General features: G+C 40.5%; 1 protein-coding gene across 1 annotated transcript in view; it reads right to left on the reverse strand.

The window, feature by feature from the left end:
• Positions 1 to 22,967, reverse strand: part of LOC136844736 (uncharacterized) — a 113,024-nt gene that overhangs the window by 18,063 nt on the left and 71,994 nt on the right. The window contains exons 8-10 of the mRNA XM_067113973.1: positions 13,041 to 14,690; positions 11,662 to 12,803; positions 6,563 to 6,830 (exon numbers count right to left, since the gene is read on the reverse strand). Of these exons, the coding sequence (XP_066970074.1) occupies positions 6,563 to 6,830; positions 11,662 to 12,803; positions 13,041 to 14,690 (3,060 nt within the window). The remainder of the gene's footprint in view (positions 1 to 6,562; positions 6,831 to 11,661; positions 12,804 to 13,040; positions 14,691 to 22,967) is intronic.

Here is a 22,967-nt window from a genome sequence, read left to right on the forward strand (position 1 = left end):
TTTAAACAACATCCTCATCCTGTAATTGAAAAATTGTTAGCCAATGCCAGCCCACCCAGTGACCTTCACAGCCATTACAGGTGATGGCGAACCTGTTATCACACTAACCACCTAATGTACCCTAACAACACCAGCTAACTAATTTACAGAACTTACACATCTTCCAAACTTCAGATAACCTCTATCCATATTCTCTGTTGATGCACATTAGTCAGTCCAACACGGGTAAAAAAAATACAAGTAATCTATACAGTATGAATCAAAATTCTTTATTTACACAGAGTAATCAGATACCATTTTAACGAAAATCAGTAGCTGAAAATTTATATTTTATCAACACCTATTCAAAATTTCACCTCTTATGAACAATTATATGCTAGATCAAATGGAGTGTTCATATCAATGAATACATTTTTGTATATAAAATCTGTACAATTGACTTACATCAAAAGAAAATTTCACCTGATTTACAAAAAATATTCCATCCCTTTCCAGATATTGTGGGTCTCTAAATGCCACACTGTTTGTTCTCTTAAAAAAATGGACCTAATGCAGACAGAGATCATATACCTTACTAAATATAAGCAGCAAAACTGTCAAGTTTTATAACAAAACTGACAAAGAAATTTATTTGATTCCAGTACAGCATACTGTACATTCTGGATGACACTTCAGGATGTAACATTACCGTGTAAGTCACTGCAAAAAGAATATAAAACATTATAAACAGCCATGTACGTACTGTTACCACGACCCAAACTACTGATGACGATCAACATTTTTATCAATACATTTAAACACACTATTAACCTCAAACAATTTGTTCCCTAAATTTCCGAATCAAAATTCCCTGTAACATCATTTCCATCATGAATTATTCACCTCAACTACATCTTTACTAAGCAACATAATTCATTACACTTACTCTTCTGCCTCATTCCTAAATCTCTGTTAATAACAGACCCTCAGTCTTTCATTTATAGTAAAAATCCAATACTTCAGACAACAGTACACTGAGGAATATTCAAAGAACAAGCAAGATTTAGAAGAAAAATTTTTTTTCTTCCAAGTGCCTAATGAACAACATTTTCAGGATTTCACTTAACATAAAAGCCATTTAATCTTCCTTGAAAATTTTATCCTTTCTCAGAACTGGTCATTCTAAGGCTTTATGACACAGCTAATCACCTCGTACACGTACTGCCTTCTAAAAGATTAAGATGCCCCTCGTTAAATCATTGTTCCCCAGATAAACATTTGTGCACTGAACCTGTTGACATCCTAACATCTTTTCTTTTATTTACATGAGCCCAACTATACCACAGTAGTTGTATTTGGCTTCACTGTTTATGCAACTAGAAGCAATAATTTAAAAATAAGAATGTCTCCAAAATTTCATAAACTATGATTATAGATACCATAATCATGCAGTCTCATTACTTTTTAAATAAAAAAATGTAAACCATCACCTTTCTCAGACCTTCCATTGATTACTTATTCCTATTAATGCTTCTCCGGTTATTTTCTTTTCCAAAAGGCACTTAAACATTATACGAACCTAAGAATTAATGTCCAGTGCTGAAAAAAAAAAATTTACAAACAAGCTTGTAAACTGTTTCCTTCTCCACTCCTGGGTTACAGAGAGTCCATTTGAAAAGATATGCACCAATACTCCAATCAGATGCATGACTATTTGACATCTATTCATCTACAACATACATCACAGAGGAAACTTCTTTGGAATGAAAACCTACACCACAAAATTTTCATGACTGCCAATAAATAACCTGTAAAAAAAAATTTATTAAAATTCAGAGATTTTCATTTCCAACCCTTGATGTACCCTGCACTAGCGCATACATTACACTGCTTAAAATGCTTCTTTTAAAATGATTACTATTGAATTTACTAGAAGAATTATGACTACAGATACTGATTTATACATTTTCATTACTTTCTACCATTATCCACCTTCTACATACACCTATATATCAAAGTTTCTATCTTAAAAATATATTATTTCTGATTTACAGTGAGAAGCATTACACATTCACTGAACTGATCCCAACTGAGCTAAAATATTAGAATATAATCACAAGTTATGCCTCTATATGACTTGTTGATGTAACAGATAACTAGGTATGAATTTCTACGACACATTTACAAACCTGAGAATTGTAAGTACATCTCTTCACAACAGTAAAATGCAAAATTAAATGATAGATAACCGATGTCACCAGGATTATTTCCTAAAAAGTCCATTAGCGTCTTGATATTAAAATACAGTATAACAAACTGTATCAAGCTTCACTCTAGCCCATCACAATCCTTACACATTCTGAGCTTTATAGTTCCACTTCTAATAGAGGAAATTATCAATATTGTCTGCTATCTATATTTCTACATACACAAGCAGTAAGTGTCTGGTTGCACTTTACCGGATCTATTGAATTTTAGTACAAAAAGGTGATTGAGGGCATCATTCATGGAATGTATAACTTTGTTACTGATTTAATCCATCAAGAAACACTACTTTGGTGAATAAAAACAGAGAGAATGATTATTATTATGTACATTTATTACTTGTCTCATGCGCAAATTATATTTATATGGGTCATACACCATCCGGCAAATAACTTTGTATATATTTATTTAAAATGACACATCCAGAAGGTTAGCATACTTTGCAAATGAACTACAAAACAGGGATCTGGCTATCCAGGAAGATCCCTGAAGCGTTAAGCAAATCTCCAACAAAAACCTGCAGTACATAATAATAAAGAGTAAATAGCTTTATTTGTATTAAGAAATCTAGAGGTGGGAAGGAACTCACTAACAGACATATTTCAATCGGAGGATTATTTATCTTTTTTGTATAGCTTATAAAAGCTTAAAATTTTTATACAGATACAGTGGGTCCAAACACTGGAGCTTAAAAACGAGGTAGTTTACTAAGCTAACATTGTTACATTTTCCTTTGGCAATAAGGACAGAGAGGACAAAAAACATTTTTTGGGGGGTGGGGTGGGAAGTATTACCAGGAGAGCATGACTGATGTTCTTCTCATCCAGAAATGTTAACTTATTGGTCAAGAATGTGAGCATGGGAAGGATAACTCCCTTAACCAACTATACAGCCTGATAATGTGATTTAGAGGCTGATAGGGCCCCATGCTTGAGTTTGGCTTTGTAGTAACCTTTTCAGTTTGGGTGGTAGCAATATTGTCAAGTATACCCAGAGATGATGAGTCTCTGGGTAGAAGAAGATACAGAAGGGAAAAATGATACTTGTTACCTTCATCCACCATAAACCTTATGCAAGATACTGTTCCGTCTTATCAGAGCTGGGGCAGTTACACAACACACTAAGCAGCCACATCAAGTCATATGGAGAAGTGTTCTGGTATTGACACCTGCCCTATTACCTGTGCCACTGAAATATTTCTTCTCAAACACTGAGGACATATCAATGCCATGATTCTGTGAGCAATCATCCCCACCAAGACTACTTGTAGAACTGCTTGGATACCTCCCGGTGCCTGCCAGTATTAGTGGACAGTTGTACTGCACTCAAGCCTGAGTCCTCATCCTCACAGATGACTCATAAAAATGCTTGATGACCTCCTGAAGCCATAACGAAACAGCATATTTGGTTATCTTTCTTGTGCCTGGCGGGGCTGATGAACAGCCATATACACTTGGGCCTAAGATGTTGTGTCAACAGCATCTCAATGCGATAATCAACAAAAAAGTCTTGGAGACAGGAGAACAAAAACTAACAAGAGAGGGGAGAGAGACCGTACCCTCTTGCCTGTCAACATATGGAACTACAGTCATGCTGTCGCATCGACAGTGCTGAGTGACCCATTAAATAATCCCAGATTACCAGAAGGGCCACAGTTCATCCATCACAAGAATGGTCATGTGCAGGTGATAACCATTTAGTGTAACAGACCTTAATATGTGTCCACCAGGTGTCTGCCCCACCCCTCTTTTTATTATTTCAATTACGTTGTCCAATGTTCACAAAGTATCGTGCTTAGAAGACCTATGCTGTTCTTACCATTAATACATTAAATTTTAAGCAAATGTTAGGCACCATCATTCAAACTAAAATCATAAACACCAAATTACAATCAAAAGACATAAAAATTAAGTCAAAAGGGAATAAAATTAATTCAATAACAACCACCATTTTCATACTCAAGCAGAGGCGTCAACAACAGTTGAGCAAGTCAGTGTGTCCTACCCTTCAATCGCCTGCCATATATTTAGACTGACATACTTAACAACATGGCAGTGACCCTAAGAGGAATTTAAATACAACCATACATAAATTCAAAGAAATGAGTACTAAAATCTGTGGTACTTGGGCACTTGATTAAAGAATGTTACAAGATTAAGAAATAAGTAAAATGAAGAAAAACTGGAAAAACAATAAATCTTTAACAATGTCACTGACCATAAAGCCATCATAGGTATTTAGAGAGAGAGAGAGAGAGAGAGAGAGAGAGAGAGAGAGAGAGAGAGAGATCTTGAGAGAGAGAGAGAGAGAAGCACAAAGCTATTTTTGAGAGAGAGTGCAATTTTTAACAAAGTACTGACTTATGACAAACAACAATTGATACAAATTCCTCCATACAGGAATTACTGATGATGAAGCTTTACTAAATGAGGTGAATGCTAATCATTCAACTCTTGTCTGAACATGAAAGGTGAAAATCTGAGGCAAAATGTACTACTGCAACATGTTCTTAGTCATTTGCTCCTGTCCGTCTTAATCCTCGCATGCACAGCTACAGAATCACAAATACAGTTTAGGCCTTTGCATGTGTTACGGACAAAAGGCCCCACTGGCAGCTTCAACAAAAAGAACTTCCATAAACTTTGAGTTCAAATTCCTTCCTATAATTTATCCTGATGGTTGTGACACCAGACAAACTACAACCTAACCATCGCAATTTAAACCTCTATTTCATCTCTTGTAACTATGAATGTTTTGACCATTTATTTGCCTTTCAAGAAAAAGGATATGAAGGAAATGTAATTAGACTGTGTGTACTTAGTTTAAAAAAATATTATAATATCTTTCATTGGAATTTGCCATCCAGATTTTATGCATGGATCAGGTTTTCCCAAATAAAGAGTGAAAATGTTCCAATTAGTATGAAAAAAGCACTCTAAGATTATTGCATAAGCAGTACAATCCCTAACAACCCCAAAATTATTTCCTTTTAAGAACTTTATGACTGATGGTATGTGTGAGTCAGGAGCAGTACAGTTCTTGAAAAGGTATATAGTCAAGGAGACATTTTGTTAAAAATTGAGATGGCCTCCCTTTATGCATATCAATGCATGACTGTTAACCTTTGAACCAAGCTTAAATGAAAATTTCTTCCATGTGGGATGTGCTAAAAGGTAAGAATGACAGACACATGGACACACTGAGGGGAAAAAACTTTAGTACCCCCAAATTTGACATCAGAGAACTAATAAGCAGACAAGATTGATAAGATAACCTCAACAAATATATATATATAAACTAATATACTTAATAATAAGACAGTTCTATTTACCCATGCATCGTTTTAGGTAAACAACGCTGCACTTGTGAATCAAGTTATGCCATCCACCGAGACAAATATGCAACCATTTTCTGTAAAGTGAAATTTTTCTGATAAAGTTTTTAAAAATGCAGTATCTCATTCAATAGTGTGCTGACACCAACCTCCCTAGACCCCTTCCAAAGGAAGGTTGGACTGACTAAGTGCATCACAAAGTTACGGATTTTCCTCCTTTCTCCCACCCTCTTGATGTAGAAGAGCTGTAGTTTTCTTTATCAATTTCTTAAGAAAAAGAATTCATTAGCATATTGTTAAACATGTCACTCCTGTTCAACTTACCATCGTCTCTTCATTCGAAATCATTGCTTGTACATTACATTCCGTCCGGTTTGTCTTCTGAAGAAATGAATCCTGCAGTGCTAAAAAAATTCCTCATCTAAACACCTATCATAAGTCAAATGTGTGACTAGCAATCAAGACCAGCCATACCTACATATTCATAACAACAGTACCAAAATACTGATTCCTAATTGCATTTACTACTGTCTGCAGCATATCTTCTATAAGTATCCTCACACACACTTACCTTAAATTATTTTTCAGCTTAGAATGGAGTCTGAGAAAACAAAAATACACTTACCTTTCCGGTAGGTTGAAAATGACCTGAAAAAACCAGAACACTTACCTTTTTAACCTGAAAGACAAAAGACCATTAGTGGACTTACTTGGTTGTGCTGGATGACGACTCAAACACTACAGCTGTCTCCTTTCACTTAACTTACCTTCTTGATATCAACTGACAACTCAGTGAACCACTTAGGATCCAACAAGGTTCTTGTACTGTCAGCCTTTACAGGCCATTTGGTCTTAGCAGGAAACAAAAAATCTTTGAAAGTTGGCCTTTCCATGACTTGAATTTCAGGTAAATTTACTTTAATTGATGGTTCAACTGAAAACATCCTATTTCTTTTACCTTCATATGATTCCAATCTACCTTACCTGGTCAATAATGAAGTTACGTCTGCGCTTGTATGACATTTCCAACAGCTTGTTGAGGCACTTTGTACAGCGTTCAATTAGCACATCCCAGCGTCCAGAGTAATTACGTTTACGGGGCAGTCCATTCACCTTCATCTTGTCAATCAAGAAGTTTGTCCCAAGGACATAATATTTCTTCTCAGGGTTTTCCTTGCAATACTTCTCCACCCAAACAGTCTTTCCACAAGCAGGCAGGCCAACCATCATGATAACCTGTAAGCAACGTTTCCTGTAATTGTTATACCTTTACTTTGTATGACTGGGAAATAAAATGAAAATACAGTACTGACATTCTATACCTTGATTGGTTAAGGTTAAGGCCAGGTTGAAGATAGCAGCTGTCTGTCCCATACTACCCAAGATACGAATACATGCACAATAGTTTGGTAGCACTTTTATTTGGTGTTTTTGCTATAAAAGAACCTTTTCACTTTTATTATACAATCTGATAGCAGCTATTTCAAATATATATAATGTAATCCATTAAGATCATAAAAAAAAGTACTATCAAGGTTTATTATTATTACAGACTTTAGCAGGCATGTGCTGAGATTCTGTAGCCAGAGGTATATAGGATATTGTAGACCATTTAAATATGTTAATCATTTTCTAACGACAGGAGTTTTCATTACATTCACATTGTCTATATTCAGTGGCTGCCGTGTTGATTGTCAATTATATATTATACTTTATTAGTATGCTTATGTAATTTTATGAATCAACATTACAATTACCAGGTTTACAACACTTGAAACCTAACTTTCTGTTATGCTCTCTCTCTCCTCTCTCTCTCTCTCCCTCATTCATATCATGCTCATTCGACGAAGTTTCTCTCTCTCTCTCTCTCTCTCTCAATAATCTGATAAAAAGAATAACACCAATGAATTTCAATATTCATATTTACAAAATCTTCAAAAATTTTGTGTAGACTTTGAAAAACCTCTGTATAGGTGGACTGTGCAGCCTCTCTATTTTCTTATTTAACCCTTTAACTGGCACTACCAGAAATAATGGTGGCAGCCAAAAACGCTCTTAGTATGTTGTAGTGCCACCAAATCTAAGACACTTTTACTCCAGTGCATTTTTTCAAATTTTGCAAAAATGGGGTCATAGACATCTGCTGCAGGACTAATTCCATCTAAGCATCAGAGGGAGAGATGGACAAAAAACACCTGTCAGACTCCCTACTCCCTGTAGAGGTCACAGTCTTCGTCAACAAGCTCATAAATTCATACACGAAAGTCCCTGTCTGCAAAGGACAGTGCTTTGAGACACTAACTGATGTCACAAGGGGAGCAATTCAGCCCGTCTGAAACTCTAGGTGAAGGTGGAACAGGCTGAAGAGACACAACTGCGTAAGAGCGGTTGTATGGCACTCAAAGGAGGGCGTCCGATACTAAGAAGAACACCTAATGATCAGAGACTGCAGCTGGCCACTTGAAGATTGGAGCTAAGTGTTCAACTGGAAATTGTGCTAGAAAAAGAACCAAAGTCTGCACTTAGAAGAGACAGGCACCGAGTTAAAGAGAGACTGCTGTCAGCCACTAGTAGGCTGGCACCAAACGGATGAAAGCTGGTGCTGGAAGCTCTATTTGAAGATGAGCTCTGGCGCTATAGGGAGCTCAGGTGCTATTGGTAGCTCAGGCACTTATTAGGCACTCGGAAGCTATGTTCTGCTTGGCGTCAATACTGGCGTTCCACATGCCTCCACTTAACTTGTAGTGACGTGGCGGCATAGCCAGGAACATCTGCTACTCAAGTAGCAGCTTTGCAGCAAAGGCATTAACTGAAGGCTGGCAAAACTTCAAGAAGTACATCTCTATGGACGCCTTTACAATGGCGGTCCGTCGACACCTGCAGACAGCAGGCTCGACTGAGGGTAACTGCCCAGGGGCAAATCCCTCCAGGCTCCCATGGACTTCAGTATGCCTGCTCCCTGGTGCAAGGGTCTGACAGGGACTGAGTTTAGGAGATCTGAGGGGCCAGATAGCTACTCCTTCACTATGTATCCAGTAAGACGTCTTTCCAGTGGCCATCTGTCGATACCTGGGACTGGCAACAGGCTTGACTGAGGGGGCGACTACCCGTGTGTTTTACACCCCCAGACCTCCCTTGGACTTCCAGTTTGCCTCCTCCCTGGTGCATGGGAGTCTGACAGCGACCTCTGTCTAGGAACATCGAGGGACGAGTAGCCACCTCCTCCACTGCACAACACTTCACTATTATTACAAAGTTAACATCTGTTAACCCTGACACAACACTGGCAATGGCACGGGAAGGAAGTGAGGGAGCCAGGCGTGGGAGCAAGTGGATAAAAAAGGCAGAAGGGCCAGCAGGAGAGAGTTGGTGCCAGGATCTCAGTAACTGGCGCTGAGCATCCAAGAGTTGGCACCAGGATCCCAGTAACTGGAGTCAAGCGCCTGAGAGTTGGCGTCAGGATCTCAGTAACTGGCGCCGAATGCCTGAGAGCAGTCCTCTGCAGTTGGTGCCAGGCGAGCTAGTAAGCACTATGAGCTTAAAAATAAAAAGGAACTTTTCACAACTCATGTCATCTTGTTTATATATGTACTGCTAAAGCAAGTACCAAAGCATGGTTCTCGGCTCACGAGAATGTCTTCTTGGTAAAGCTCATTGTAAGCAAAACATTAAGCATAATTCTCTCCTACTGCATTCTGGACCTTACACTTTTCAGTTCTCTGCAAAGGAAAGTGTAATAATAAGATGTTCAATTAATTCTTTACAGACAAATGTTATGAAGTACACAGTACCATCATACAAATATATCCCAAATCCTACCTAATTTGAGATTGCAGATATGTATCCATTACCGAAAATATTCGATTGGTAGAGAACACAATATTTACGCTGTATTACACTAATCGGCAAAGAAACTAGCGAACGCAATATCAAGTTTTTTATCCTACTCGGAAAAAGAAACGTTGACCTTTCCCGACATAGTTCTAAGTACACCGAGTACCATCAAACAGACATATCTCAAATCGTATCAAACATTGAGATTGTTATGTATCAAGTCTTGCGTATTATATTGCGTGTGTCGATGCTCTGCTTATGACTGGTGCATTGTGGGTTGTTGTGGTTTGGGATTGGGGTAGCACAGCCAATTGTAGCAAGATGTAACAGCGCTATAACCACTAAAGCCAAAGTTTAGCCATCTGTATCTTAACCCTCAACTTCAGGATGAAGGCCATCCCGTAATAGAGACTTTCGGAGGCCATCCTGTAATAGAGACTTTCAGAAATGTGTTTACTACCAAGAGAGCTGGACAGGTAGAAACACAATATTTATGTTATATTACACTACTCAGAAAAGGAAAGTTAACCTTTATCAACAATGCTGAAGTACACAGAGTATCATCATACAGACTTGTCATGTCGCAAATCCTAACAAACATTAATTGAGACTTGCAAAAAGTAATTCATTTTTCACCGTAAATATTCCTTCACCAATGAATGCTTTGTTTACATTTATTATGTTAACGCTTTCGCATCTGTATAGTTTGAGCGCTGCGCCTACCTGAGACCCAAAGTGTCTGGGAGCGCTCGACAGTGCGAAAAAATAATTTCGAAAATTCAGCAAAAATAGAAATTTTGTCAACAACGATCATTTTGCTGTACTTTTTTTCTCAATGTTTATAGTTTATGGTGGAATAGTCAGTATAAGAGTCCCAGCCCTCTAAATACGAAAAAATGTGAGTTATTTAATGAAAGAAAAAAAAACCTTTACTTATTTTTATATTTTCGTTCGTAACCCAAAAACTATGAAAGTCAGGCGAATTAATTTTTTTAATGAGAAAGCCAACAAAATTCTCCAAATATCGATATAAAAATAAAGAAAAACAAATAAATACAGTTGGTGAAAAAATGGATAGAAAAGAGGGTAAGAAACAGAGCGCGCTGCCCCGGCATATGGTGAGAATTATCGTTAGAAAAAAATTTTTTTTCAAGAGCCCTATCTTGGTTATTTTTCATAGAAATTACTTTGTAAATATACGAAAATGTAAAGGAAAGGTTGAGGAATAAAGTGAGAGTCAAGAAAAATGGCTTTGGTAATGGCAAAAGTTTCATTTTGATGTTATAAGTTGATCGAAACGAAAAAAATTTTACCACTGTCAATATTATCGTTTGTAGCTCAAAAACTATAACAGTTAGGCGAATGAATTATTTTTTATGAGAAAGCCAATAAAATTCTCCAATTATCGACATATAAAGAATGAAACGAATATATACAGTTTGGTGAAAAAATTGATAGAAAAGAGGTAAGAAAACAGGAGAGGCTGCCCAGCATACGTGTGTGAAAAAAAAAAAAAAAAATTTTAAGAGCCCTATCTGAGTTATTTTTCAGAAATTACTTTGTAAACGTATAAAAATGTTAGAAGAAAGGTTGAGAATAAAAGTAAGAGTCAGAAAAAATGGCTTTGGTATCGGCAAAGGTTGAGGAATAAAGTCAAGAAAAATGGCTTTGGTAACGGCAAAAGTTTCATTTTGATGTTATAAGTTGATTGAAATGAAAAAAAGTTACAGTTGTCAACATTATCGTTTGTAGCTCAAAAACTGTAACAGTTAAGAAGTAATGATTATTTTTTAAGAGAAAGCCAACAAAATTCTCTAAATATCGACATATAAAAGAATGAAAAACGAATAAGTCCAGTTGGTGAAAAAATTTATAGAAAAGAGGGTAAGAAACAGTGTGTTTCCAATAATGTAATCCCACATTTTATATATATAAAAAAAAAAAAAAAAAAATGTAATAAAAATTTAAGATACAAACCCACATACAAACCCCACATTATAAAAAAAATTATTACAAAATATTAGAAGAGAAACATTGTATGGGAAAAAATTAGAAATACTCATAAAAACCCATCACAAGAAATTTGAATACTGTACTTACCAAATACCGTGACCCCTCTTGAATTCCTATATACAACTCCTCCCTCAGGTGAAGGGCCTGCCATCTGAAGGGTTGCTGAGGGAGGAGGAAACTGCAGGAGTTAGATGTTTATCCTTGGTCTCCCTGCACCTCTTTTGGCACGACCTGACCCACGACTTGGTGAAGGCTTGAGTTGCTTCTCTGTGTGGTATCTGTAGAAGCAATTTCTTGGTGCCCTACACAGAGGAACTCTACATGCCTTACACACCCATGATGTGTCCTTTCGTATGTTGTCTAGCAAGCAGATGTGGCATCTCAGCTGTTTTGACTTGATGGAGGGAATCTCCCTTATATGAATGAGGCTATGTTCCCCTGGTGCAAGACGCTCATAGTTCTCCAGGAAGTTGCACGCGCACGTGGCACCTAACAGTTCCGGTTCAGCTACCAGCAGAAGAGGGCCAGCACCAGAGGGACCAACGTCAGCAGAGAAGGGGGCACAGAAATGCGGAAGAGAAGGAAGAGGAGGAGGAGAAGGAAGAGGAGGAGGAGGAGGAACAGGAGATTCAACAGCAGCCTCAGGAATGTCAACATCAGAATCCATAGAATGGGGATCATCAGGCTCAGAATCTTCCCCAGCAGATGCAGCAGCAGCAGCAGGAACAAGAACAGGCAGGACATCTAATCTGTCAGCTACAGGTAGGTCAGGTAAACAAGCAAAAGAAATATCACTCAAGGGCCAGTCTTCTGCATTGAAGTTTGTAAGTGCTTCAGCAGATTCATACATGAAATCAAGAAGTTTGACTTTCTTACCTTGTGGGTGGTATTTGGCAAACATAGTGTAAGCATTCAGTATTGCCATCTGCAATAAATAGAATGTAAACTTGCGGGTCCACTTCACTCCCTTCCTGGCCATTGAGTAGTATTTCATCAGCTGGTCAAACAGGTCTACCCCACCCATATACTGACAGTAGGTGCCAATAATCAAAGGTCTAGCCATTGTGACTGTTTCAAGCTCTGTTCCAGTAGCCCGCCTTACTCGCCTCCTGTGCACAAACTCTTCCGTTTCTGCATTGCAAGCTGTAGTGATCATTGTGACGAGTCGGATGTCCTGCCAACAGATTACGAAGACGTTCCCCCTCCTACGGAAGTGCATTGCATTCCGAGGCACTTGTTGACGAGTCATAGTCTTTAGAAAGTTAGGTGCTCCCTTCCTTACCAGACGAAGTGTCCCTGAACAAAGAACACCATGAGAATACAACTCCTCAGCCAGTTCAATAGAGTTGTAGTAGTTGTCCATGAAAAACATGGTAACCTTTGTCAAGAGAGGCCATTAGTGTCGACACAATGTCCTTCAAGGTTAAAATTACTTCTCCATATGTCAGAAGTCAATAACATATCCGCTCTTGGCTTCACACAACATATAGAGTTTGATACCATACTTGGAAGGGTTTCTGGGGTTGTAGGTCTTGATAGACAGCCTACCCTTGTATGGCATCAAGCCTCATCAATGAGACATTGCGTTCTGGGGTGTAGGTGGCCTAAATCGTGCCTTCAGGTAATTGATGACAGGTCTCAAGGAATAATCGGTCGTTGTTATCTCGAGGATGGCCTTTCGGTTTGCGGTATGAAAGTACCCGGTTGATGGTGTCAAACGGTTCCTTGACATGATCCGAGCAAAACCTGGCATTGAAAAAATTCTGCCTGTCTGCCAGTACATTCGCTTCTCGGGTGCCGGAAAAATCCCCATGATAATGATGAGGCCCAGGAACATAGCCATCTCTTGCACAGTTACAGGCACCCAGGATCCCTTGTCCCCACGACGCATCTCCTTACGCATGTAATCAGCGTACGTATTGGTTTCTGCAGCCAAATATACCAACAGCTCTCTAGTAATAAAGAGCTGCAGAAACCCGAGAAGTGTCCTAGGGGTAGGGACATTCAACCCTGGCATGCCTGTGAAAGGCAGAATCACTGGAGGCGTAGGATCCTGGGTCCACTCCTCATCAACATCATGGGTTGGTTGCCTGTAACGGCCGCTCATCCTCGAAGATCCAGACCACCTCCTCCTTCGGGAACGCTCACCTTGGGCACGACGGAGACCACCTACATCTACATCACCACCAGCACCCTCTGCCTCGACATCAGAACTACTGCTTTCATTACTACTACTACTACTACTACTACTCCTCCTGGCACGCCTACTGCCTCTTTGAACCCCTGAGGCATCACCAGAACCAAAGGCCTCATTACTCCCAGCATCACTAGGGGCACCGTAAGATCCCTCAAAGCCTCCCTCATCATCACTAACACCCCTCCCAGCATCACTGCCTTCAAGAAATCCCTCAAAATCAAGTGAATGCCTCCCAGGATCAGCAACACCTTCCTCTGCACCTCCAGGATATACAACAGACACAGCAGCACCCTCAAGATTTATCACTACAACACCATCATCACAAACACTCCCAGCATCACCATCTCCTCCCCCAACACTACTCACAGCATCTCCAACACCCCCAGCATCACCATCTCCTCCAACACTATTCCCAGCATCCCCAACGCCTCCAGCATCACCATCTCCTCCTCCAACACTACTCACAACATCTCCAACACCTCCAGCATCTCCTACCAAAACACCAATACCAGCAGGCCCTCTCACAAACTTACCTTTTGTCTTTTTCTTGGCATATATGCCCTTCTTACCCTTACCTTTACTCGCTATACTTACACCACCTGTTGCACCATCTCGAACAAGCATACCGGCAGAAGCACCAACAGAACCCCTAACAAGGCCAGCTTCACCAACAGAACCCCCAACAACAGAAATACCAGAAGCACCTCTCTCCAACTTGCGTATTTTTTTCTTCTCCCTCTTGCCTCTCTCCCTGATGCTTACGCCACTTGTTCCCGGTACTTCACCAACACTAATAGCGGCCTCTTTGAACTCTTCTTTGTGTACCTGGAACACATTTTCTAATGCTACAACTCCTGGAGCCATTATCTCATCAACATCACTCCCCTCAATCATTTCATCAGCATCAGCATCAAGCACTTCAGCACCGGAATCTTCTTCCTCCCACTCCAGACGAAGTAGTTCCAGGGCTTGCTTGGTTGGGGTCAGATTAATCCTACGAGCCTTCCAGGAAAAGTTGTAATCTAGCAGCAGCCTCCTTATCTTGGCATCTTCTGGAGATTCAGAGCCCTGCCAAAAATCCAGACGTCTCTTATGTGATGCACTAACACGTTTTCCGCTAGTTTTACCCTAAAAACTTCGCGAATGCATATTGGAAATTGTTCTCTATTGACGTCACTGTATGTAAACAAACATACGTGTTTACCGTAGCTCGCAAGCATGGTCTCTGACAGAAAAGTGTGGGTGGGATCAGCTGATTTCATTGTGTGAATTTTACTACGCCAGGGATTTGAGCATGCGCAGTACAGGAACTTAAGTATATCTTAGTTTAACCAGACCACTGAGCTGGTTAACAGCTCTCCTAGGGCTGGCCCGAAGGATTAGACTTATTTTTATGTGGCTAGAACCTACTGGTTACCTAGCAACGGGACCTACAAGCTTATTGTGGAATCCAACCACATTATGAGTAGAAATGAATTTCTATCACCAGAAATAAATTCCTCTAATTCTTCTTTGGCGGCTCGGAGAGTCGAACACTGGGCCAACAGCGTGCCAGTCGAAAGCTCTACCACTCCTCCAAAGAAGAACTTAGAACAGGAACTACTTTGCTGGCATATTGATACCTGAGCTACATGGTCCAAGGTATGCTTTAGCCTATGGAAACCGCTAATTGTCCGAAAATAAAAAAAACTTACTCCTAACACATGTACGAAAAATTTCGGTAAATTTTACGTAGCGGTACGTCAGTCGGGTAGGAAGGGGAGTAGGGTAATTTTACATACCACTAAGTCAATTGGGTATGAAAGTATTAATAACTGGTAAAGGTGGTAGCACAGTAAACTAAGCTACCCTAGTTAATGCATTTGATCACGAATTTGCTACTGCAGCCTCGTGAAATATGATAAACTTGAATCAGATCTTAATAACAAAACAATAAAATACTGATCTTGAAAGCTGTAGGCTTGAAGGTTACCCGAAATCAGCAATAATATTTCACTGAAATCCGGTTTCCAACGGGGCAAATTTCGACACTCGGTGTTTACTCATGTGCGGCAGAAACAGACCGAATTTGTCTGCAGAGTTGTTCCTCGTATTCCCGTGAATGGGCGGGACCAGTCATCTGCATTAAACTTTGAAGCATTACTCACGAATTTTTTAATTTAAGCTGCTGTGGCAGAGGAAACTACTTATATCAAATCACAATTTTTAAAGTAAACTGTATTTTTCCTAACTATACAAACCTGAGGTCCTTCACATTAGGATTACTTACTGCGCAGCTGGAAACGGCTGTTAAACTCTTGGACAAGGTGGTTAGGCAGTAAGTACCATCAAGTAGGTGGGAATACCCGCCTGCCAAGATGTAAACATTCCAGTTTGCCTTTCGGCCCAGGTTTCAGATTGAGGGGTGGCATGAGGTGGGCATAAAAATGTAATGTACAGGACCTCAGGCATGTATAGTTACGAAAAATACAATCTTTTACTGGGCTGCTATTCTTGGTCGAAAGAGAGAGGAGGAGTACTGTGCATCTGACTTACTGATCATGGTATTGGAATTGCGAGATCAAATGTCAGACATCTGAACCTTTTCAAATGAGTGAGGAATCATAACTCATACGAAAACAGGCTGGGAGGAATCTAAAGAGTCGGAGGCAGTAAGGTAAAGACCCGAAAAAGGGTTTCCCTTATTGCCAGGGTCTCCTTCCTCCCCTTGCTAGAGGAAGGAGCAGGATTGCTTCTATGATTATAGGGAGAAAAAAAAAAAAAAAAAAGAATGGGTGCTCGATGTATAGACTTACCGCAACAGATGCCAGTTCCAGCAAATGTCGATTCGAGTCCCATTCTCAGCCCAAAGAAAGAGAAGAAATAGGATGAGGAAGGAGGAGGAGGGGGAGAGGCCAGTCACTCTCGGAATCCTTCTCACTTCCAGAACCATACACCTTAGGCGAGATGCTACCTGTCCTCTTAAAGGAGCCAGGTAAGAGAACACAATTGTTGAGCAGCCATCACAGAACCAAGAAAAAAAGGTTCCAAGGGTCTGTGGGCAAAGACCCGAAGGCAGAAGACATAAATGTGGGCTAATGCAACGGATGGACCAGGCCATTGACTTGTGAGCTCTCGGGTGGAGTGTACAGGTGTCGTTGTCGTGAGCTGTAGAGGACATCTTTCCGATCCCCTCACGAAGCCAGAAGAAAGATGTGGCGATGACAACCAGGTTAAGGATGTTCAGCCTTTTCGTAAAGTACCGCAGCACCCTAACAGGACAAGTAGCGATTGATCTGGATCATCAATTACCTACAAAGTCCAAGGAGGAGGAGATCAAGAAGGACTCGTACCTGGCAACAGATGCCTACGAATTTGGAGTTCACTACGACATCCGAGACGGAGTCGAGGCATTGATCTCCATCCCCTGTAGGCCCATGAGGATCGTCAGTCCTCTACGCCAAGGCCAGAGTGAGACGAGAGATGGTCTTGAGAGGCAGACCTGTCTGATGACTCTTGCAAGGGGATGTGCAAAGCATGAGACAGGAACCCAAAACGAGTCACAAGCCACCCAGGGACCTGAGGCCCCTGGGACAGCAAGACCGATAGAAGCTTCTCATCAGTATCTAAATCTTGACTGAAGAGAAAAAGGCTACTTTCAGAAGGAAGGCTAGGCCGGATAGTGCCGACGTCTTCCACAACTGATCGGAGAGAAGCAACCCTCGACGGAGGAGACAAGAAAGTCTGCGACCTGCTGAAGAGCGCTCTGACCAGAGGAAAAGTCCCATCAATGACACCAACCAGTGAAGATGGCTCAAGTTCTTGGGTACTGCTGCAGATGATAAGAGATACCTGGTATGGCTGAGCAGAAGACCTGCAGACTTCTGTTGAGGCAGGATAGGGAGTCCTCAAGTTGAGCAACCTCTCTGTGAAGAACTGAGTGAAGAGAGCTCTCTGTTCCCATCAATCAATGCCTGAGACTGAGCTTATCTGCCAATACACCCCACTGCCTGGAATGTATCTGGCTGACAGCTCAACAGAGTGCACCAAAGTTCACTCACGCACCTGCCGTCAACCGAAGAAATAAGAAGGAAATGAGACCCTTTTGTTTGTTGACATATGTCACTACTGTGTTGTTGTTGCCTAACAACACCAAAAAGTATCTAAAATAAAAACGATTCTGAAACTCCTGGAGGGCCAGGAAACTGCCTTGAGTTCCAGGATGTTGATGAGAAGGTACTTATCGTCACGGTCGCAAACCTCGAAGACAACGGTCTTACAGGTCTGCGCCTAATCCGCGGTCAGTGCATCTGAAAATAGAAGCATGTCTCGAGGAGAATTTGCAGACATATTCAAAGGTTCCTGTCAATCAAGAACCAGACTAAATCCTCCCTAATCCTTCGAGAGAGGAAAGGATTAAGAACTGGAAGCAGATCTCCCTCATTCTCCCTGATGAGAATCAAAGGCGAATTTGCCCCGAGGGGACAGCTTCTCCAGTGATGAAAGGACACTGAAGATGACTAGCTCTAGCCGGGTTGGTTGCTCCTGAAGTCGGGAACGGGAGAGGAGACGGAAAGGAAGTTCGATGAAAGGTGGCTGAGATCCGGAGGAAATACATACTTCTCCTGAAGGATATCCACTGCCAGGTCTCTGCTATGTTGCTGTCATACAGTCCAATGACTTGACAGCCATTCATTCATCAAGGTACCAGCAGGAGGAGAATGCCTTTCTGAGTGTTCTCCCTTTCTCTCTTCCCTCTTCCCAATGGAAAGAGGGTTGAAAGAGACACACGTATATGCACTTTCTACGAAGTAAATGAGGAAGGCTGTGTGTTCTGCGAGTGCCCTTAGAACCTGAGACTTCTTAGGGACTGAGGAAGTGCTAGGCTGCCACTGTCCGGAGGACAAGGCAGTTGCCCTGGCACATTTCTTGACTACTGCAGTATCTACCTACTCTCCGTGAAAGAGGAGACAGAACCGAATAAAGGTCCGTTCCTGAGGAAATGTGACAACTCGGAAATTACTAGACTGGAGATCGGAATCAAGACGGTGTCCCTCTTCTTAGCACCAGAATTGCCCACAGGTTGCTGTCTGGTGCTGGGTAGGTGAACCCAGCCCCAAGGCTGGAGGTCTAGAAGGCAGAGACCTCTTCAGGAATGATCACATCTGAAGCAGCAAAGCCTTGAAAAAGTGAAGGATCACAGATTCATCAGAAGACTACCTGGAGGGACACCATAGCAGCGTTCTCCGGGTTCGCTGTCTCTTGTTGTGAGAGGGAAAACCCTTGGCGGCAAAGAGAAACAGCGAAAGATCCAAGTCAGGAGGAGCCAGAGCCAGGACAATCAGCTAGTCGGCATAAGGAAACCCATCCCCACCCCAGGGCAAGAAGAACCGCTTCTGTCGAGGAAGAGGAAGGAGCTTGATTGGGTGGCCCAACCAAAATGAACTTATTCTCCAGGGAAAGGGTATTCATCTGGTCGAGAAAGCCCTAATACCAAGCAAGGACTGTGGTAGCCCCAACAAAACCCCTGCAAGGAACAGTGAAGAGTACTCACATAGGATGCCATGGTCTTCTCCCTGAGATCATTGTACAGACAAACTGGCCTGAAGTTCTCTGCGAAAAGAAAATCGAGGGTTTCTGCAAGCCAAAGAAGAAGACACTCAAGTCTTCCCTGGGCAAGACACTCCCAATCTCTTCTTGGAGGGATAACCTCGCCAGAACCCAGAAAACCATCCTCGACTACTCGGATGTATGGCGAGCCAATCTGAAAACCAAGAGCTAACCTGAAGAGAGTGAAAGTTCACTTGAGCCGAGTTTCCTGAAGGAAGGAGAACCTCGACAGTATTTGGTTCGCTGAACTGAGTGGATCACGTAGATATGATTGGGGGCTGGGCGCGCAAGCCAAACCACACAAGCCGAACTGATTACGTAAACACAATCATGGGCCGAGCCAGTCTAGAAACACACTCAGGGGCTGGGCGAACGGGCTGAGCCAATCACATAAAAGCAACAGGTGGCTGGCTGAGTAAGCAGGGCTGAGCTGAACTGAGCCAGGAAAGCTTGGCCATGAACTAGCGCTGTCCTCAAGACATCCTTAAAAGCCCCTTGAGAAGAAGGTTTAAAGGGGATTTGTCTGCTAACCCGAGTGCTCGAATCCAAGGCGCTCAGCAAGCGCTTGAGATTCCAGGGAGTCCAAGCACTTGGCGAGACTCCCAAATCTCGTAAGAACAATCATTGGGAGTAAGATCCTCTTGGCTTCTGAAGAAAACCGAGGAGGGACAGGCACAGAATAAGTCTTAGACGCAGACTTCTAAGAACTGGAATCGAGAGCGCAGCCTCAAAAGGCTGCATTCAAAACTTACGTCTACCATGACTCAATGAATACATGCAATTAAGACAACTGTCTGTTTAGCACAACCTTACAGACCTATCTCTAATACTGCTGGTGGTAGACATCTTGTGTGAATGGAAAAACAAAAGAAATGCAACCACTTTATCAAGAAAACTTCTAAAAATAAACTTCTGCATTACTAAACTTGCATTTACAATGGTGGCAAAAAGTTTCCTCAATATAAGATAAATGTTTCAGTTTCACCTGGTAGGAGGCAAGGTGAACTAAACAGCAACTGTCATACTTGATCTCAGTCAATTATTGAACAAAAGTGACACACGAGTTTTTGTAGCTATCTTAATTATTTTGCAAATAATTAGCCACCCGTTTCTGGGGTTCACAGTGCACTGGGATAAATATTACCCAAATTCCACTCTACACATCACCACAGGCAGAAGAGCACAGGCATACTACCTTCCACCACAGCAGCTCATAGCCAAACGAAGCAACTGGACAGGCCAGACCACTGTAACATTGGGCCACTTAGTAAGCATGAAAATGAATGGCAACAGGTAATTTTTATCTCATGACCATGTACCAAGTTTAGTGGATTCTGTTACTTACTGGAAGACTGGGCCACTGAACAGTTCATTGAGCTGTGATGCCAAGAGTATATAAAGTACAATTTAACCTTTCATGCCCAAATGACGTAGTGGTACGTAAAATTACCCTACTCCCCTTCCTATCCGACTGATGTACTGCTATGTAAAATTTACAAAAAATTTTTGTATGTGTGTTACGAGCAAAATTTTTTTTCGGACAATTAGTGGTTTCCATAGGCTAAAGCATACCTTGGACTGTGTAACTCAGGCATCAATACGCCAGCCAAGCAGTTCCTGTACTGCACATGCGCAAATCCCTGGCGTAGTAAAATTTTCACAAAGAAATCAGCTGATCCCACCCACACTTCTCTCTCAGAGACCAAGCGTGCGAGCTACTATGAACACGTGCGATTGTTTACATACAGTGACATCAATATAGAATACAGTAATACCTTGATCTTACATGATTCGAGTTGCACGAATTCACAGACACACGAACTTTTCACTGGAACCTAACTAATTGGCATATACGATTTTTTTTCACAGACATAAAATTCTCGAGAAACCCTGCAAAAGTGGTTATGTTTAATTTTTGAAGTAATTTACAAGTTTTCATGCTTTTATGTATAAAATCTGTATGAAAAATGCATTTTATGCTTTTTTGTGTAAAATCTGTATAAAAATGCATTTCGTGCTTTTATGCGTAAGATCTTTATGAAAAATGTATTTCATGCTTTCATGTGTAAAATCTATATGAAAAATGCATTTCATGCTTTTGTGTGTAAAATCTGTATGAAAAATTTATTATTTTTATTTTTGTACATGCATAAATATGATGCAAAGGTAATTTCAGCACATTCAGTTAGTGTACTTTTAAAAGATGTGATACCCATTTGCAAAGTTCCTGCACTTTTCAAAGATGATACCCCTGCAGAAAATGCTTGTTTAATGTATGAAGTACATTTATAAGTTTTCATACTTTTAACTGTAAAATCGATATGTAAAATTTATATTTACATTTTTGTACATAAATATCAAAGAAGTATATATTATGTCCATTCGCAAAGTCTTTGTCACTAGGACTCTCTACATGACCTTGAGATGAGGTTGTTCAGTCGCACTCGTTTGATAAAATGAATTCGTTAATGTAATATCAGAGATGTAACTAAGAGTTGTGTAAGTGTCATTATTTGAAGATTGCTCTGTTAACCTCGGAGAAAAATGCTGGTGCAATCTGTATGCGCATGTCATTACAGCACGTTCAGTTGGTATACTTTTATAAGATGTGATACCCATTTACAAAGTTACTGCACTTTTCAAAGATGATAACCCTGCAGAAAGTACGTTTCATTTTTCAGTACTATTTTACAAGTTTTCGTGTTTTTAGGTGTAAAATCAGAATGGAAAATTTGTATTTATATATTTGCGCATAAATACGATACAAAAGCAGTGCAGTACAGTTACTGTATTACAGTATATCTCTCTCATTCGTAGTTAGCGCTCAATCGTATTTTTACAACTTATTATTTCTCTGTACGTCATTACAGTACTTGTATGGTATAATAATAATTTTAAATTGATTGAATTTTACCTGTACTATACTACGTTCTACGAGCATTAAGTACGTTTTCATTTTATTGAACTGTATGTACCCTGGTGACTGTGACGCATGACGTTTACGTAGTGACGCAAAGAAAACGGCTTTTACTCTAAGTGAAAAATAAAATGGCATCCCATGAATTAGGAGTTACATTAGTTTACGTGCACACCTACTATAAAACGGGGTTTGAACCCGAAGGGAAATGAAAACCCTATTTTTAGTCTGGGAGCCACGAGAGCCTCATGCAGTTACGTCTGCCTTAGGCAGAGCCCCAGCTAAATCCCTTATCAGAGAACTTATAGCACGGGGTTGGCACGTATTCATTCCGGTTAACCCTTTAAAGTCCACCCTAGGTTTTATGGGAAACTTCAAAAAACCCTCTTAGTATGTGATAGTATATCAAAATACAAGATCAAATCATTCTTGTGCATTTTTTGAAATCTTGCAAAACTTGGCAAATAATTGCATTCAATGAAAGTATCCCGTGACGGATGCCTCAGTCGAGCTCGGCGGACACGCTCATCCCGTCACGGGACACCGGACCATAACGGTGAAACTTTTCCCGATAATACCACTCTTAATATACTCACCTTTTTACCAATTTCCATGATGAATTTATTGTGTTTGACATTAATATGACTTGCTACTGTGTTTATTATGAATTTTTTCTGTTTTTTTCCCTCTATTGATGTATAAAAGATATCCTGGGATAGTTGAATACTTTATTTTACAAAAATAAAAAAATATACAAGTAATACTGGCAGTGAAATGTGTTAGTAATTATAATTTACAGCTTAGACTTACATAGGTTAGCATAAAAAATAGACAATAAC

Source organism: Macrobrachium rosenbergii, chromosome 13 (assembly GCF_040412425.1).
Source record: "Macrobrachium rosenbergii isolate ZJJX-2024 chromosome 13, ASM4041242v1, whole genome shotgun sequence".
Lineage (NCBI taxonomy): Eukaryota > Metazoa > Arthropoda > Malacostraca > Decapoda > Palaemonidae > Macrobrachium > Macrobrachium rosenbergii.